Here is a 20,582-nt window from a genome sequence, read left to right on the forward strand (position 1 = left end):
GGTTAAGAGTAATACAATTTGGGTTACGTACTAAGTTTAGACTGGTTAAAAAAATCATGCATACTGCAGAGAAAAAGCCGCCTTTTTCAGAGTTTAGTTAACAGTGCAGATATAATTTGAAGATAAACACCAAAAAAAAAAAAAAAAAGAGCAAAAACAAGATAAGTACAGTTGAAATGTTCAGAAATTTAGTCAAACCTGAAAAAATAAATCATCAGCAAATATACTCATCTCAAACACAATGTTATCAGGGAGGTCGTTTATTAATATCAAGAATAATAGAGGTCCAAGGATCAACCCCTGAAACACTCTTGCATTAATATTATGCTGTTTGGATGTACATCCATCAAGGACAACCTGAATGGTCCTCTTGTCTAAGAAGGGTCTCGCCCAGTTATACTATATGATTTAATTTTCATTTGAAGACCTTCATGCCAAACTTTGTTAAAAGCTTTGGATATATCAAGGGTTACAGCCTTGGCTGTCCCTGCTTTATCCAGTGCATTATGTATGTTAAAATATGCCAAACTTTGTTAAAAGCTTTGGATATATTTCCCTGCCTTATCCAGTGCATGGTATATGCATGCAGATATGACTGTTAAAATATCTGCAGTAGAACAACATGGCCTAAATCTATATTGTTGGTCAGAGACAAGATTAGCTTTTGCAAGATGGTGGATTAATCTCTCAAAGATTTTAGTGAAGAGGAGGAGGAGACTGATAGGGCGATAATTGAGTGAGTCCATTCACCCATTCACCAGAATTCTTGCATGCACAGTGGCCATTTTCTAGCTATTTAGGAAACAAGATTCAGCAAAGCATTTGTTGTAGAGTTTGGAAAGTACAGAGGCTAACTTAGCTGAGCATTTCTTAATTAGTATAGCAGGGATGAAATTAAACTCACAGGCCTTGAAAGTTTTTTAGTGTTTTATGATATCACAGACATGCAAAAGGGTGATTTTCAGATCATCAAGGGTGGTTTCAGCTATATTAAGAATAGTGGAAAATTAGATTTTAATTGAGTTTTTATTTAAATAGTGCTGTATGTATGTAGGTATTAAATGATGTTTCTACAATTTTAAAGAATTCCTTTGGTATATTAGTTAAGACGTTCCTACTAACAGAGGGGGTTAAACCAGATATTTTTCTTCTTTCTTAGACAGTTTCGGGAAACAGAATGGTGGGGATCATTTGACTGATTAGACCTAATAGTTGTTGGGTGGTTATTTAAATTACTATTTGAATTGAGTAATGAGTCTAGATTTGTTCTTTTTTTGTGTTATGTTATGTGTGATTACAGAGTTAAGATAGTTTGGGGGAAGTTTGTCTTGGGTGTATCCCTAATTTAATAATGCATTATTGAAAAAGGTAGAGTTTTGGTCGAAAGTTTTTCTGTCAGCTAATAGCTTAAATATTCTGTTTGAAACTGAGGGAACTATATGTTCATAAGCTTTCAAACCACCTTAATTCGATTATAAAACAAGAGAGAAAGGTCAGGTTTATAGTAGAGGCTAAATGATTCTGAAATTAGGTTTAGAGTGACATCTAAAATGTTTGATGTTTTATTATCAGGGTCTACAGTTATGGTGAGGCCAAAGTATTTGAAAAAAGGAATGTGGCTTCTTAATGGTATTATTATATTTCCTAGGTCTAGCTCTAGTAATTAGAAGTGCGTCATCTCTATACAGTCCTCCTTGAATAGATTTAAATATGAGAAATACTGAAGTAAAAACATTTGAAAACATTGTTTATACGATCCCGAGCAACGCCGGGTAGTCCCGCGAGTAAAAAAAATAAAATAAAAATAAAACAACTTTAAAAAATAAAAATCCATACCTATACAGAAATTCTAATCCCCAGGAACCCCAAGCTTTACCCTCAAAGATCACAAACCCAACTTCCATGGCAACCCCATAATTAGATTAATTTGGCTCTCTAGCTCAGATTTAGGAGCAGTAAGTAAAAGAATATGAGATAGAATCATCCCATTCATTAGGAAATAGCATCCCTCCCTCTTTGGTAATACTCAGTTATAAAATGGTTACTTAATCTTAAAGATAAGCAATTGCTGAGTTTTATATTTGATATTGATAATTATCACCAGTCAGTTTCTCCTACCTTCCTAAATAAGGCCCTCACTTTTGCAAAATAATGCACACAGACCTATTAACCTAGAAATTAAGTTAATCCTTTTAGCTAGAGGATCCCTCTTGCATTTTGATAATAGAATTTGGACTCAGAAGGACACACCCAATAATTTTGATATGCTCGTGGGTCTTCTGACTCTGCAAATGTAGCAGACTTGGCTTATTTATTGAAAGAACGTCACTAGTAAGGGTGCTGGAGGTAAACATTTCATCTGGACTGACGTTACCCGCCTGATAGTCAGGGACTCAAACCTTGGATTAACCACTAAGGAGACTGTCCTATCAGCAGGTGTAAAGTACTGGGCTGCTGTATTGTCATTTGGTGAATGGATTCTGGACCTTGCAGTAGTTTCTGGTGGGGCCTCTTGATGCCATACTAGTGGGTAATTGTTATGGCTTTACCTTATCATGTGTTACAAAAAAAAAAAAAATTTCTTTCTCTCTGACTTTCCCTCTCTGTCCTACTCTAACCAAGTCTGTCAACCTGTTCTACAAACCCCAAAAACTCAATATGAAATATCACCCCCCAAAAAACACAAATAAACCTAGAACCTCATCTGCCAACGTAGACCCCTACTACCATGTCTCCTTCTCCAACATCAGGGGTCTACTTTCCAACCTTCCAGAGGTTGAAACCCAATTACAAAAGACGAAACTGGACTTACTTTTTCTAAGCGAGACTGGCATAGGGCTGACCACTTCCCTAGATGAGTTCATAATAAAAGGATACTCTAACTTAACATCTAAATCTGACCCCCAAGATCGCCATGGACATGGAATATGCGCCTACATTAAAGATGACTTTCCGTGTGGTAGTGATATCTCCAGAGAAGACCCTAATTTACCTTATATGTGCTTCCGGGTTGCACTTGCTTACACCACTTCATTTATATTTGCCCTCTATTGCCCCCACAACAGTAGAGTTACTGTCTTTAAGAGTGACCTCATCCTGTGCTCATCCTTCGGCTAACATTCACATTTGCAGTGACTTCAATGTCCATAATGTGGAATGGCTGACTCACTCAAATAAGACAGATGATGAGGGGAGGTTCTGTCATGATTTTGCCATTGCCTATGACTTGACTCAGATTGTTCACGAACCCACCTGAGCCCGATACTACCAATCAGTATGCAAGCCTTCTAGATCTTTTTCTCACAACTTCTCCTGAGCTATGTTCATGTTCTGTTCTATCTCCCCTGGGATTCACCAACCACTCCATCGTATCAGTTAAGATAAAAATGAAATACAATAAGTCTTTAGATGTACCTCTCCACCGTACTGTATATCAGTACTCTATGGCTGACTGGGATAGTTTCTGTAAATTCATATCTGATCTACTTCTGCATTCCATGTTTAAAAAGGATGTGTCCTCTATAGTATCAGACCTGACAGAATGGTTAATTGTAGGCATAGGCCGATTCATACCACCCAGAAAATTCCAACAAAAACCTAACATGGTTCTCCCCAGAATGTGCTGCTGGCATTGCGCACAGTAATCGAGTTTATAATAGTTTTTTGTCTCATCTGCAGGGACGAATAAATGAGGTTTTAGTTTAACTTTAATTGCAACATTATTTATTTTCCTAGTGATTGGGTTGAAATGGTGTTTGTTTTTTAAATCTGATTCTCTTTACCAAATCAAAGCGTTTTAAAACTCATCTACATAAGGATGGTGGTTGGGGTGGGAGGAAGATTTAAGACCATAAAATTTAGCTAACTCTTTTCAATCTTCTTATGTCCTTTACTAGAGTTGATGGGGAGATCATTTCCTAGTTCGTGGTGTCATATTTAAGTTCTTGTTATGGTTTAATTCATAGTGGAAAGCTGTCCATCTAATAGTTTTCAGGAAAATGTTTAAAGATTGGACAAATTTGTGGATGTAATCTTGCTTCGTAGAGATTGCATGTTTTTAGCAGGAAGAGGAATGTATTCTTGTTGAACACATCTGGATAAGGTAACAAAGCTCCAATCACTGGAGAGCTTAAGGAATAATATGAGCAAAATTCACAAGATGAAAAAGTTTCAAAATTGAAAGTGCAGATATATAATAAATGTACTAGCAGTTCAGCCCGGCTTTGCTCAGGCCCTATGTACTGTTCATAACTTTATGTGCATATATATATATATATATATATATATATATATATATATATATATATTAAAAAGTTTGACTCATGTCCACGTAACCTACATCTAAAATTTCAAGTGTTTAGACCCAAAATTGGCAGAGGAGTTTGGTAGAGTCTGCAAAGGTCAACTCTTTCATCTTTGAACTCTTGGCAGCCAAATCTTCGCCCAAAATTTGATTAAAAACTTTGCTGCATGTCTGAATACCTTTCATGTAAAATTTCAAACGTTTAGACCCAAAATTGGCTGAATAGTTTGCTAGAGACCGCAAAAATCAAATCTTTTGAACTTTGACCTGTTGGTAGCAAAATTTTCTGACAAAAACCGATTAAAAAGCTTGCCCTATGTCTGAATACACTTTATGTAAAATTTTAAATGTTTAGACCAAAACTTGGCTGAGTAATTTGGTAGAGACCGCAGAGGTAAAATTTTTGAAAACTTTGACCCCAATTTTCACCCCTTAACATTTATTGTTTTCGGCTCAAATAAAATTAAAAAGTTTGATCCATGTCCCAGTAACCTACATCTAAAATTGCAAGTGTTTAGACCCAAAATTGGCAGAGGCGTTTGTAGGATTTTCAGAGGTCAAATCGTTGAACTTTGACCCCTTGACAGCCAAATTTCTGATTCATTTTTGCAGAAAAAAAAATTGGGGCATTACTTTTGTTTATTAATTAATAAAAAAAAAGAAAATGCACAAATAAGAAAGAAAATATCACTATGAATCTAATTAATTAAGTAAATACATTTAAAATAGTTTTGCTTTTAAATAAATAAAGCATTTATATCAATAAAAGATGATTAGATTGCTTGTGTGTGGCCCATATGGTAAGAGGATGTTACGACTTTATTAAATAAAAAAAAACTTCCAAGTACGTATTGTAAAATTGAAAGGCGGAATACAACAAAGTATTGTAAAATTGAAAGGCGGAATGCAACAAAGTTTTCCTTGTAGAGGTTGCCGTTTGTTGATATATATGAGCACTGATGATGGTCTAGTTAAGAAAAATAATTACGTATTCATACTAGATAACTTAATCACTAGTTATTGGCGTAGGATCCCTATAATGTTACTTGACATCTAAAATTAGAATGTTAGTCTGAATATTACAAAACATAAATATTGCAAAAGTTTTTTGGTTTCTATATTTTTATTTTTTAAATTTCTTTTATTACATTTTCACCCCAAACAAGGCACACTGCCACTTTGTTGTAGGGTGCTACTATCAGGAACATAAGCATCAGGGGTACTGTGTAGGAAGTTGGGCTGAAAGATGTCGGTTCACGTTGCAATTGAACTTCTGCATGTCAGTACAGTCGGGGAAGCAGGGACCCGGAAGGGATTTCCAAAGTCTAGCTGTTCTGGGGAAGAAACTACTGGAGTAGAAGGCTCTCTTGCATCTAGGGATCTCTACTGTGAAGGGGTGGGATTTAGCTGCTTGTCGAGTTTGTCGGAGGTATTTACGTTGAGCGGGCACAAGTACTTGCCAATCCTCAGAGCATTCACCGTTAAAGTACTTGTAGAACAGGCAGAGGGATGCAACATTTCGTCGATGGGACAGAGGCTGAAGTTTAGCTGTCAGTTCAGGACCTATCAGATTGGTGACTCTCTTTTGAACCTTGTCAAGGAGTGAGAGACTAGTGGCAGATGCACCAGCCCAAATATGACAACAATACTCCATGCATGGGCGAATGGTGGCCTTATAGAGGTATAGGATACTTTCAGGCATTAATAGCTTTCTAGCATGGTAGAGAGAGCCCACCTTCTTCGGAGCGGTCCTGACAATATTCTCAATGTAATTGTTCCAACTCATGTTTCCTGTGAACGTTAGAATGAGGAGTTTAAAAGATGTGCTTTCAGATAAAGAGTCTTCGGCCATTGCTATTGGTGGTAGAGAAGATTTCTTGTAATTATTGAAGGAAACAAGTTTAGTTTTGGCAGTATTGAATGTGACCATCCATTTTTGTCTCCATTCCACTACGGATGGGAGGTCTTCCTCCAGTGTTTCTGCCATTTCTTTAAATATGTGTTCATTTGTTTTCCTGTCATGTCTGCTATAGAGCGTGGTGTCATCAGCATATATACCCATCTCACAGACAATTTTGTCAGGGAGGTCATTTATGAATATTAGGAATAACAGAGGTCCAAGGATAGACCCCTGAGGCACTCCCACATTTATATCATATTGTTTAGATGTACGACCGTCAAGGACAACCTGGATTTTTCTCTTATCTAAGAAGGATTTAAGACTAGCGGGGGTACCCGGTGTTGCTCGGGTGTTTAGAGGTGTGTGTTGGTGGGGTGGGGGGGGGTGTAGATTAAAACAACCCTGTTAAAAAAAAAACGTTGGCCAGTTGTTTGGAGGTGTAAAAGAAAAAAAATAGTTTTAGTATAAAGGTAGGCTTGAACCCCGAACGTTTGACGCGGAGGTGGAAAGGAAATGGAAAAAAGACAAACCCTGCGACCAATCCATCTCGACCACGGGAACAGATGAACTGATAAGTGTGTTAAGTTGACGTTTATAAACCGAAATTAGCAAGTGCGACAACGTCAAGTTGCGGAAGCTAGTTTCTGTTTTCCCCGCTATGCGGCGATCAAACAATAAAAAAAAAACACATAAAAAACTAACGTAAGGCAAACGAACGATGAAAACAGAAAAACGAACACGTGAAAAATGGCTTAAATAAGCCTGTTTCGATATTAAAATTTAAAAAATCGGTGGGTACCCGGGTGTTTTTGGGTGTCGCTAAGAATAAGCAAAGTAAAAAAAAAAAAAAGGCAGAAAAACGAACGTTACGTGAAAAATGGCTTAAATAACACTGGTTCAATATTTAAATTTAAAAAATCGAAAAATAAAAAACATCTCACACCACGATTCGAACCCAAAACATTTAGATAATGAACCAAGGCCTTAATCAACTGAGCTAACGTGACGTACATGAAATTTGTTCGGTTTTTCAACTAAAGTAAATCAGGTCACGACGTCATCTGACGCATGCGTAGAATCGGTCATTGTCACGAGAGGACCGTTTTTGTTGACCCTCACCCCTGTCGAAAATTGTCGATTTTGGGGTGAAAAAGTTAACGTTTTTGGCCAATTTTTCGATATTTTTTGAGCAAAGGATGGAGCTTCGATGTGATACCGAGTTTGTGAATTTTCGTTGCGTCTATCAAAAGTTTTTAGCAGACATCCAAACATACGCACATACGTACATACATTTTCGCCTTTATATATATAGAAGGATTTAATTATGTTAAGTATTCTTCCAGTGATATCATATGATCTAATTTTCCTGAGACCCTCATGTCATACCCTCTCAAAAGTCTTAGATATATCTAGAGCTACTGCTCTACCCTCCCACGCTTTGTCCAGTGACTGGTATATACTTTCTGAGATTACAGTTAGGATGTCTGCTGTGGAACGGGCTTGCCTAAATCCATATTGTTGGCCAGTCAGAAGTTTAGCATCTGTAAGGTGATGGACTAGAGCTTGGTTAAATATTTTGGCAAAAAGTGGGAGGAGGCTAATGGGGCAATAATTTACTGGGTCAGTTTTTTCGCCAGAATTCTTGAAAACTGGCACTACAGAAGCAGTTTTTCAGGAAAGTGAGAGTCATTAAGGCATTTGTTGTAAAGTTTGGAGCTACTTCGACGGCGCACTTTTTTAATAGCACAGCCAGGATGAGATCAGGTCCACATGCTTTTGCAGTGTCAAGTTTTCTTATGATAGCATGCACCTGAGCAGGGGTGATTTTCAGATTGTCTGGTGTGGCGTCTGTCTGCAAAGGAAAGTCAGGGAGGGGGTGGTTAGCAGAGTCCAGTGTGGAGTTTGAGGCAAACCGTCTGGCAAGCATGTTAGCCTTCTCGGTTGCTGAGCAAACAACCTCATGATTGTTGGATAGTGGGGGAATAGTTGATTGCCCATTATTTACTACACTGTTGTAGATTTTCCAGAAGTTTCAGATTCCTAATTTCTTTGCTTCGATGCTTTTTTGGGTGGTTTCAGTAAATTCTTTCTTAGCTGTCGCTATTTCTTTCTTACAGTTATTTCTGGCTTCTATGTACTTCTGTCTGTTTGAACTGGACTTATGTCGGTTAAATTTATGGTATGCATGCTGCCTTTGCACTATGGCAGCTGCACAAGTAGAAGTGAACCATTGGGGAGAGTGGGGTTTGCTATAGAATTTGCGTGTGGGAACATGTGGTTCAGTTGCCGCTTTGAACCATTCAGTGGTCTCATTTGCGCAATGTTCAGCAAGAAGTGAAAAGATATTTTGCCATGGGGCGTCCCTGATGAGGTCCCCAGTCAGCCTTTTTATAATATCTCATTGTTTTGAGCAGTGGCTCTAGAGTTTAAGGTGATTTCAACCATTACCACTGCATGATCGGCGTTCCCAAGAGGGCTGTGGGCATTCGTTACACAGTCATCGGAAACTGTGGTCAGAAACAGATCTAGAAGTGGTGCATGTTGTTCTTGCTGGTCTGGGAAACGGGTTGGAAACGTAACCATCTGTGATAGGGAATGAGATATAGAGAAGTTACGCGTTGTGGTACCAGCTGTGTCTGTATGAGTAGAAAATCCATTAAAGTCACCAAACACATGCACTTGTGCGCTAGTATCGAGGCAAAGTGCTGTATCTATGCTGTCAGAGACTTTGTTTATTAGGGTACAGTCCTGGGTCGAGGGAGAGCACTAGAGAAAATAAAAGTAGCCAATGTTGTGTTGCATGTTAAGTCTAAAGCACATAAAGGCTTGAGCGTCTGATTCTAGTTTAGTTTCTCTAGTTAAGGGGAGGGTGTTTCGAATGTAAACTTCAAGCCCATGCATATGTCTGTCAGAGTCCTTACGGCAGAGTGGGAGGTATCCGGGCATGTTAAAGTAGTTAGAGGGGATGGAGGAGTGTGGGTTAGTCTCACTTAGTGCTAAGATATCCGGGGTGTTTGTTAGGAGAAATGCTTCAACATCATTTAAATTAGTTCTAAGCCCACGGATGTTCGTAAATGCGAGCGTCAAGGGAGAAGGCAGGTAGTTTTTGTTTGAGTTTTGGCCTGGTTTTAGCGTAATTTTTTAATGTACTGTCATTTTTATTTTTAAGAGTTTCAGTTTAGGTAAGGGGTGCTGAGCAAGTGGTTATGCAGAATACAAGACATGCAACACAGGCAGATCATCAGCTGTCCCTCCATCTACTAGGGTTGTGGCCTCAGAATAGCCCACCGGGGATAAGTGCAGTGTCCCTTTCCATGCGCGACATGGCACTACAAACATCCCAATATTATACAGCTGTTGATGGAGCAGCCGCTCTAAGCACTACCAAAGAGTTAGGGCTCCTGTACTACCAGTCAGGAACAGCAGCCAGGAACTGTCTATCCAGTACTCTCAACCCATCAGATGATGGTCAACCCAATCTGCTTGCACTGGCATTACGGTATTCAAGCACTCCCAAGTGCCCAGTTTAAGGGTTGGGATGTGTCGGGAGTGGGAAAAACAGCATTTATTGCCCTAGCCAGGAAACAAGATCGACCACCAAGTGTTTCTGTCAACTCCCAGTGGTTCGACCTCTACGCCTGGCTAATAGACAAAGAAGTATGGAAGCCGGGCGATAGACAGTGCCTATCTACTCCTTAAGCAGTTTAGGTTTGCAGACTGGTAATTTGTTTGAATCACCAGCTCTAGGAAGGTTGTCATCCAAGATTGGAGAGGCCTTTCTCCCCTTAGGTTTAGCTTCAGAGTTTTCCTTCTCCTAGACAGATGACCTGGGAAGATCTACGGGTCCATCAGTACCGAGAGGGTTTGCCCCGCGCCTGGGTCCAAATCCAGATATTTCTGCGACCCCACAAGGGTGGTTAGTGTTGTCACTGGGTTAGTTTATAAAGGTTATATATCCACTGAGAGATTATGCTCCTCAAAGTGATTACGGGACATTGCTATTTCATTGTTTGTTACTGGAGGAGGGGGTGAGTAAGATTTCATGCAGTGGAAGCAGCTATATTTGAAAACAGGTCTGTTGAAAGGAGTTAATATGGCTTAATGTTTTTTTCCTTTAAATTTATAATTGAGTAAATAAATAAATAAGTAAAAAATAAAAGTAAAACAAAATTTCTTCCTTTTATTTTTATGTTGGCTTAGGAATAGGATAATGCGTTACAGAATGGCTTGATATTACGAATTAACTAAAAATTGTTGTACAAGCTCTGAATATTTTAGATGGCAGAAGGGTTATGCATATTCAATAGATACAAGTAACGTCATTTTTTGATAAGTACAATACAGTACAGGTGGAAGTAAATTATACGCTATGGCGTCTACATTATGTATAATACAGTAAATAGATATATGCAGAGATTTCCAGTAGATGCGAATGTATGGGGGTTTTGGGTGTTAAGTAGGTTTCTGTTTCTAATAAGGATATCTTCAGCTTTCGTTTATAAATCAGGAAATTGTATTTTGCATTACAGAGTATCGGTTCAGTTTTTGTATTTAACATTGTAAGGCTAATGAAGAGACAGCTATTGCTATGTAATATAGATAGCTGTAAATCTAAGTACAGACTGTAGTTAGTAAGTATCTACCTGGTTAAGAACAAACTAGTGCATGCCTTAGGGGTAGAAATGAATAGATGTTTAGTGATCATGACTTCTAATCGGTCAGCATGCGAAGGTTAAGGGCTGAAAGCTGAGGACTCCCATCCAAGTTGTGTGTAATGTATGCGTGTTAGTGGCAGCTTGGGGAGTAGGGCAGATTGTTAGTTTTCAGGAGAGGGTTACACTTACAGAATACAGTAGAATTAATTATTAGAATTTTGAGTGTCAAGTAAAGTTTAGTTAGAAGAAGAAAAAAAAAACATGTTTTTTTTTTCTTAAATTTAATTTAACATGCAAATCAGACATAGGAAATCGTCTTGGAGGTAAAGTGTGCTCTTTTGTGTGCAAGTGTTTATTTCTCTTCTTCACAAGTGATGGTTTCTTTACCCTTCCCAGATCTTTGCTACCTGATAATCCACGCATCCTTTTGTGTGAAGGAGCAACAAACAACCTACCTGATAATGAGGCTCATCAAACCGCTGTGAAGATCAAACAACTTGTCATTTCACTGAAGAAGACTGACATCTTATTTGTTCTCATCTCAGGTAAGCAGTTTTTTGTTCGCTTTTTCTTTTTTTTATTTGAATTAAATTTAATATGTGTATAAACAATGGTAACTTTGCTTATAGAGTGGTTATTATTTGCGGTGTTGGTTTGAATTGCATTTAATGCAATTATATGCAAATATATATGTGCACATACATAAAAACGTGTAAATATATATTAAAAAGATTCAAGTTTACAAATTGTATAATTCTGTAAACTAAATATAAATATTAATGTTAACATATTTTGCTAAATGAAGGGTATGACTTCAAGAATTTGGGTGACCTTATTTATAACTATATGTTAGGACTATTAACCAATGAGAAGCCTCCAACCTCATTATAAAAATATTGAATTTCTAATTCAAGTCAGTTCACTATCAGTCTCTGTCTTGAAACAACTGAACCACTGCTGATCTGGATTACATTGATTCTGCGACGACTGGATCTACTGCCGCCATCTTTGTTCTACAGACTGACTCAACAATTAATATTAATATTCATAAGGCAATCTTAAGAAATAAAATAATAAATTGTTGTAAATTTTAATTTACAGAGTTTAAATTAATTTTCTTAAAGGATTCCAAATTGCATTGTTATGATGATTGAACTTATGCATTCATGATCCATTGAATGTCTACGAAGCTAATGCAATTGATGTCCGTGCAGTTAAAAGCTGGTTTGTTGATTTCAGAGTAACAACAGAGACGTGAGTGACAAAGCATGCTCCAGATGCCTATGCACAGCCACCACCCCTGAAAGCACTGTGCCCCAAACAGCTTCATCTGTGCTGATTAGCAGGTAACAGTGAATAAAATGTGTGTAGAGTTGAATCGGTTATCAGTACATTGTAAACGATGTCATCCTACGATACAGCAAAGTGTGTTTTCCAGAAGGATTCTACAAATGCTCGTGCAGATCCAAAAGGACCACCGACAGCATGTCTTTCAAGATTTGTTAAATCAGTTTAAAGCCAAAGGTGACAGATTCTTCAATCACATCATCACTGGTGATGATACATAGTGTGACTATTACAAGCTTCAGTGCAAATGGTAGCTGATGGAATGACACCATTCACGCTCCCCAGCAAAGAAGAAGTTCAAGATGCCGGCATCTGCAGGCAAAGTGATGTGCACGATCTTTGGGACAAGAAGGGCATCATTCTCCTGGATATTTTGGCATCAGGGTTGCCATGATCATTATGTTGAAATAAAGATGAGATGAATGTATAAATAATTTTGGTTTTTCCATTTTTATTTATATATCATATTGGAACATTTTTATTTAGATATCATATTGGAACATTTTTATTTATATATCATATTGGAACATTTTTATTTATATATCATATTGGAACATTTTTATTTATATATCATATTGGAACATTTTTATTTAGATATCATATTGGAACATTTTTATTTAGATATCATATTGGAACATTTTTATTTATATATCATATTGGAACATTTTTATTTATATATCATATTGGAACATTTTTATTTATATATCATATTGGAACATTTTTATTTATATATCATATTGGAACATTTTTATTTATATATCATATTGGAACATTTTTATTTAGATATCATATTGGAACATTTTTATTTAGATATCATATTGGAACATTTTTATTTAGATATCATATTGGAACATTTTTATTTAGATATCATATTGGAACATTTTTATTTAGATATCATATTGGAACATTTTTATTTATATATCATATTGGAACATTTTTATTTATATATCATATTGGAACATTTTTATTTATATATCATATTGGAACATTTTTATTTAGATATCATATTGGAACATTTTTATTTAGATATCATATTGGAACATTTATATTTAGATATCATATTGGAACATTTTTATTTAGATATCATATTGGAACATTTTTATTTAGATATCATATTGGAACATTTTTATTTAGATATCATATTTGAACATTTTTATTTAGATATCATATTGGAACATTTTTATTTAGATATCATATTGGAACATTTTTATTTAGATATCATATTGGAACATTTTTATTTAGATATCATATTGGAACATTTTTATTTAGATATCATATTGGAACATTTTTATTTAGATATCATATTGGAACATTTTTATTTAGATATCATATTGGAACATTTTTCAAAACAAAAAACACAAAAAAAAACTAACATAAGGCAAACGAACGATGTTAAATGTAAAAATCTGAAAAACAAAAACAAAAAAGAAAACAGAAAAACGAACGTTAAAACTTCTGAAAAATACCCCCCCCTAAAAAAAACATATGAAAAATGGCTTAAATAAGCCTGTTTCGATATTAAAATTAAAAAAAACGGTGGGTTCCCGGGTGCTTTTGGATGTGTGTGGTCGTCGAGGGGGGAGGGGGGTTAATGGAAACCTAAGAATAAGCGAAGTAAAAAAAAAACAGAAAAACGAACGTTACGTGAAAAATGGCTTAAATAACCCTGCTTCAATATTAAAATTTAAAAAATCGAAAAAAGAAAAGACATCTTACGCCACGATTCGAACCCAAAACATTTAGATAATGAACCAACGCTCTAACCAACTAAGCTAACACGACGTACATGAAATTGTGTCAGTTCCTCAAATATTTAAACTAAATCAGGTTATGACGTTGTCTGACGCATGCGTAGAACTGATCTCGTCATGAGAGGACGGTTTTTGCTGACCCCACCCCCTATAGAAAAGTGTTGTGTACAGGGTGAAAAAATTAACGTTTTTGGCGAATTTTTCAATATTTGTCGGGTGAAGGATGGGGCTTTCATATGAGACCAAGTTTGTCAATCTTTGTTCAGTCTGTCGAAAGTTTTTAGCAGACACACAAACATACACACATACATACATACATTTTCGCTTTTATATATAGAGATTATTTCCAAATTTTCATCATTTATATATATATATATTTTCATCACATATACAGGGTGTCCCAAAAGAAGCTGATGGTTAAAAAAAAATTCATAACTTTCTTAATTTTTTATATTTTTCTTTTATTTTCTCAGATCATCTAGAGTAACCCTTCCATGGTCATCATGAGTCGTTACATTACCGAGGAGCGGATATTTATCGTAGAGTCGTATTTTCGGTTGAATGAGTCAATATCAGAAACTCAAAGAGAATTTCGATGAAACTTCAACACAAGAAATTCCCCTACTCCCAATGCAATAAAAGCAATGGTGGCTCGATTTCGTGAGCAAGGGTCTGTATGTGACCTCCCTAAATCTCGTAGACCCATTATGGCAAGTAGTGATGAGAATCATCAGAGATTATCAGAGAGTGTGGCCAAGGAGCCATCCACATCAGTAAGAAGGAGATCAAGTCAAATTGGGGTCTCTCGATCAATGTGGTTCCAGCAGGATGGTACAATGGCGCATATGACACAAGAAACATTAAATCTGCTCCAGGACATATTCAGCAACCAAATAATTTCTCTTGGCTGTGAGATAAATTGGCCACCCTGCTCACCAGATCTCACATGTGCAGATTTCTTCCTTTGGGGTTACCTCAAAGAGCAGGTATACGTAAACAAACCAGCCACAATAAATGTCCTTAAAAACAATATAGAGGAGGAAATTAGGGCCATAAGCCCTGAAACAGTAAGTGATGTGCTGGAAAATGCCCTGCAGAGAGCACAACAGTGTGAAAATAAAAATGGTGGACATTTGAGTAACATCATTTTTCATAACTAAAATAAGACCTTGTGAAAAAATTGCCCTAGATTAAGTTGTGTAAATAAAATTAGAATAAGTAGACTATGATATCTTACTATATCTTAAACCATCTACCTACACATGAAAATTGTAACTTAAATAACTTAAATATTGAGGAAGTCAATCAAATTTAAAATCCACTTATTTTGGGACACCCTGTATATATTTCTAGATAAAAGTAATTCTAAATATTAATAATTATTTTTATACCTAGAGTGTTTCATGCTTTTGCAATCATCAGTGCAAAAAGTAATAATTGCTGCTAGCTGAGAGATCTGACCCCAGTTACAAAATCACCTTTGGCTAGAACGTTACTTCTGGGCCAGCACCAATTAACCCGAGAATTAAGAGAAATTAAACACTTATAAATGACAAATGTAGACGTAACAATAAAGCAGTCAGAGAGTATTCTAACAACCAGAAATAGTGGATGTGGCATAGCACTAGTTGATCTCCTTCTTGTTTTATTTCCCAGATAGGGCTCAACTTTAATAATCTTAAAGGGGCTTATTATTAAAATTATATTATTTTTATATAATATTTTTTCATAAATATTAAGAATCTTTTATACTATTATATTAATAATAATAATAATTATTATACAGACACTATATATATATATATATATATATATATATTACCATAATAATTTTTTTTTAAATACCTACAGACACTAGTGTTTCATCCTTTCAGGAATCATCAGTGCAAGGTGACATGATTACTACTGGTCGGGAGATTTGAACCCGGCTCTGAAGCCGTCTCTAACTCCATTAGCAAGGAACAAACCCCACGGGCAACCTCAATTGCGAGAAATACAGTTGAAATTTAAACATTTATTTTTTAAATATTGTAACATCCGTCCATAGTGATCTAATGATTCTAACATCATGATCTGCACATGCGAGCTTAAGTGACCGACTGTCATTTCAATTTTAAAATGCTCAACAATAAGGACCGAGTTCTTAAAGGGGCTGACATTATTATTACTATAATAATTCTTTTTTTTATTCTATATATATATATATTATATAATAAGTTATAAAATATATATGGCGATTAAGCTACAATGAATATACATAAACTATCACACACACACATATATGTACATGTGTATATATATAAACTAACATAAAAAACCAAAAAAAAACCCTAACCTAGATTAAAAACAGGTCAAGAAACTAGATATCCAGGCTAAATAGAGCACACACAAAGGAACAGGTCAACCAGAGGTCAAATAGGCCTTTGTCTGGTAAGTGCATGTTCATTGGCTGATAGGAAGGGCGCGGTGGATACTAGAAAGCTGATTGGCTAACTAAAATCTCAATAGAAGGTGCATATATAAAAACGACAGATAACCACAAAATTCGTGCATAAGCCTGAAGAGTCCTAGAGTGGATGAAATGCGGAATATTCAGTGTAGCTTAATCGCCATATATATTTTATAACTTACTAACTAGCTCTACCTACGTATTGAGCACTTTTGAAGTAAATACTTAAAGTTTACGCATAAATTTATACTCTCATATATTAATTTATGTGAGTAAATGAAGTAGTTATATATATATATATATATATATATATATATATATATATATATAGACACTCTCATCAATTTCGTCTATTTAACCTTGTGTGTGAGTCACAGATGACATTTATGCTGTTATTATTCAATGTTTCTTGAGTTTTCTTTTTACTTTTATAAACTAATATTTTTGTAATGAAAGGATAGTTTAGAAAAAAAGCGTTACTATTATTATTATTAGTATTAGTATAGCTGATGTTTAAAGTGAAGTGGGTTTTTGTATTACTTGTAAATGTCTAATTAAAACATGTCTTAACAGATGTTCAATTGAATATGATGATGATGGACTGAAATTAAAAGTAATAACAAATTTCATCAAGCAGCAGCAACATTATCATCAAAATTGTTAATTATCTTGTTAGTAAAACATGGTTTAATAATATACAAATGTTGGAATTGCTTGGAAGAACATATCGTAAATTAAACCATGTGTTACAGAGTTAAATTGGTGTTTGCTGTAATCCCAAACAACTTAATCATCTACTAATGACAACGATGTTTGTCTTTTTAATTCAAGTTGTTAAGGCACAAACAATTACTATAACGTTGTAAAGTGTCGATATTTGATTACAATGACTAAAGTTTGCCATTTTGTGCTTTTAATCTTTTTCATCGCCCGATTTATATTGGCATTAGTATTATTTTATTTAAAAAGAAAAAAACTTGTTTTCAGGGGGAGGATCATCTTTACTGCCAATGCCGTGTCCTCCAGTTACCATTGAAGAAGAAAGCCAACTTATCAGATTGTTGGCGAATAATGGTGCCACAATAAACCAACTGAACCAAGTCAGACAGAATGTGGAAACTTTGAAGGGAGGAGGTTTGGCTCGCATGGCGTATGCTGACCAGGTAAATATTTGTTAGATTAGCTGTTTTTCGATCTACTTATAAATTAATTAAATATGTTTGTTTTTAGATCTACTTATAAATTAGTTAAATATATTTCTGTTTTTAAATTTACTTATAAATTTGTTAAATATATTTCTGTTTTTAAATTTACTTATAAATTAATTAAATATATTTCTGTTTTTAAATTTACTTATAAATTAGTTAAATATATTTCTGTTTTTAAATTTACTTATAAATTAGTTAAATATATTCCTGTTTTTAAATTTACTTATAAATTAGTTAAATATATTTCTGTTTTTAAATTTACTTATAAATTAGTTAAATATATTTCTGTTTTTAAATTTACTTATAAATTAGTTAAATATATTTCTGTTTTTAAATTTACTTATAAATTAAAGGAAATATGTTTTTATTTCATTGATGTAATGTGGCACAAAAACGACAAAAAAAAATCTAGCTCCTGTGGATGGTTGTTTAAAACGCCATTCAGCTATCATAATTAGTATTTTTAGTATTAGTACTTCATAGACAGACTATACGCTGGTAAGTAGCAATAAAGATAATTAGTGTAAGTTTTGGCGAGGGTCACCTTAGTAAATAAAGGGTGTTTTTTGAGATGGTTGACTTTAAACTAACAACTCCATTTTCTTTAATTTGTATTATTTGGATTATTGTTCTCATCTTAAACATTATTTTCACAATGTTTCAGTTAATGTAACCTCTGACCTTCTTCAGGTGTCTCTTATCGAACTCAGCAATCTTTCTGTCGAACATCTAAGAACACCTAGATTAAAACAAGGTCATCTTTTAGTATACAAAAAAAGATAATCAACCCCCTCCAAAAATAAACAAAAAAAGAAATGAATTACATGTCAAGTGAACTCTTGTCTGATAAACGTGCAACCATTGGCTAGTGAAAATAGGTGAGGGAATAATAAAGAATCTGCTTAGCTGACTAGCAAACTTAACACCATGTGAATTTATAAAAAAATGCGGTAACATTAATTCCATGCATTAGCCTGACGAATCCTCATCAGGATATATGTATATATAATATGCTACTGGGGTACTATGTAGGGAGTTTGGCAGCAAGATGTCGGTTCACATTACACTTGAACTTCTGCATGTCAGTACATTTGTGAAGCAGGGACCCGGAAGGGAATTCCAAAGTCTAGCAGTTCTGGGGAAGAAACTACTAGAGTAGAAAGCTCTTTTACATCTAGGGATTTCTACTGTGTGGGGATGGGATTTTGCTGCCTGTCGGGTTTGTTGAGGGTGTTTACGTCATGGGGACACAAGTGCTTGCAGTTTGTCAGAGCATTCACCATTAAAATACTAGTAGAACAGGCAGAGGGACGCAACATTTCATCGGTGGGACAGAGGCTGGAGCTTAAATCACAGTCCAGGACCTATCAGGTTGGCGACTCTCTTTTGAACCTTGTCTAGAAGCGAGAGACTAGTAGCACATGCACCAACCCAAATATGACAACAATACTCCATACATGCGCGACTGGTGGCCTTGTAGAGGTACAGAATACTTTCGGGTGTTAGTAGTTTTCTTGCACAGTAGAGAGAGCTTCCATTCTTCGCAGTGGTCCTGGCAATGTTTTCAATGTAATTGTTCCAACTCATGTTTCCTGTGAATGTTAGGCCAAGGAATTTAAAAGATGTACTTTCAGATAAAGAGTCTTCGGCCATTGCTATTGGTGGTAGAGAAGGTTTCTTGTAATTGTTGAATGAAACTAGTTTAGTCTTGGCAGCATCGAATGTGACCATCCATTTTTGTCCCCATTCCACCACAGATTGGAGATCATCCTCTAGTGTTTCTGCTATATCTTTAGCTATGTGTTCATTTGTTTTCCTGTCGTGTCTGTTATAGAGTGTGGTGTCATTAGCATATATACCCATCTCAGAGGCAATTTTGTCGGGGAGGTCATTTATGAATATTAGGAATAATAAAGGTCCAAGGATAGACCCCTGAAACACTTTCGCATTTATATCATATTGTTTAGATGTACGACCGTCGAAGACAACCTGGATTTTTCTCTTATCTAAGAAGGATTTAATTATGTTAAGTATTCCTCCAGTGATACCATATGATCTAATTTTCCTGAGTAGACCTTCATGCCATACCCTGTCAAAAGCCTTAGATATATCTAGAGCTACCGCTCTACCCTCCCCTGCTTTGTCCAGTGAATGGTATATACATTCAGAGATTAGTCAGGATGTCTGCTGTGGAATGGGTTTGCCTAAATCCATATTGTTGGTCAGTCAGAAGTTTAGCATCTGTAAGGTGATGGACTAGAGCTTGGTGAACTATGGACTCAAATATTTTGGTGATAATTTACTGGGTCAGTGCTTTCGCCAGAATTCTTGAAAATTGGTACCAAAGAAGCAGTTTTCCAGCAGTCCGGAAAGCAAAAGTCATTAAGGCATTTGAGAGACATGGAGTTACATCGGTGGAGCACTTTTTTATTAGCACAGCCGGGATCGGGTCCACATGCTTTTGAAGTGTCAAGGTTTTTTATGATAGCATGCACCTGAGAAGGCATGATTTTCAGATCTTCTAGCATGGCATCTGTCCGCAAAGGAAAGTCAGGGAGGTGGTGGTTAGAAGGGTCCAGTATGGAGTTTGAGGCAAACCGACTGGCAAGCATGTTAGCCTTCTCGGTTGCTGAGCAAACAACTTCATGATTGTTGGTTAGTGGGGGAATTGTTGATTGCCCATTATTTACTACACTGTTGTAGATTTTCCAGAAGTCACGGGTTCCTAATTTTTGTGCTTTGATGCGTAAAGTTCTTTTAATTTGAAAACTCTACTGAATAAGAGAAAATCTTGTAATGTAAGAGTTTATTTTCGATATATCTCATCAGTTATTTTAACTTTTAATCTTGTATTGTTTTGACCTTTAAGAGTAAATGTTCACATCTTATGCAGCATCATATATGTATGAATATTGATAATAGAAATGAACAAAATATCCTGTTTCGTAAATAATAATAAATAATTTTCC

The 20,582-nt window shown here is 35.6% G+C and overlaps 1 protein-coding gene across 3 annotated transcripts in view; it reads left to right on the forward strand.

Annotated features, from left to right (window-relative positions):
• The window catches only part of LOC145277606 (glycerate kinase-like), a 73,019-nt gene that overhangs the window by 49,674 nt on the left and 2,763 nt on the right, over positions 1–20,582 (forward strand). For all 3 annotated transcript variants that reach the window (XM_080129165.1, XM_080129255.1, XM_080129352.1), the window contains exons 3-4: positions 11,255–11,403; positions 17,393–17,568. In XM_080129165.1, coding sequence (XP_079985291.1) covers positions 11,255–11,403; positions 17,393–17,568 — 325 coding nt within the window. The remainder of the gene's footprint in view (positions 1–11,254; positions 11,404–17,392; positions 17,569–20,582) is intronic.

Source organism: Euprymna scolopes, chromosome 1 (genome assembly GCF_053919585.1).
Source record: "Euprymna scolopes isolate OS-2025 chromosome 1, ASM5391958v1, whole genome shotgun sequence".
NCBI lineage: Eukaryota > Metazoa > Mollusca > Cephalopoda > Sepiida > Sepiolidae > Euprymna > Euprymna scolopes.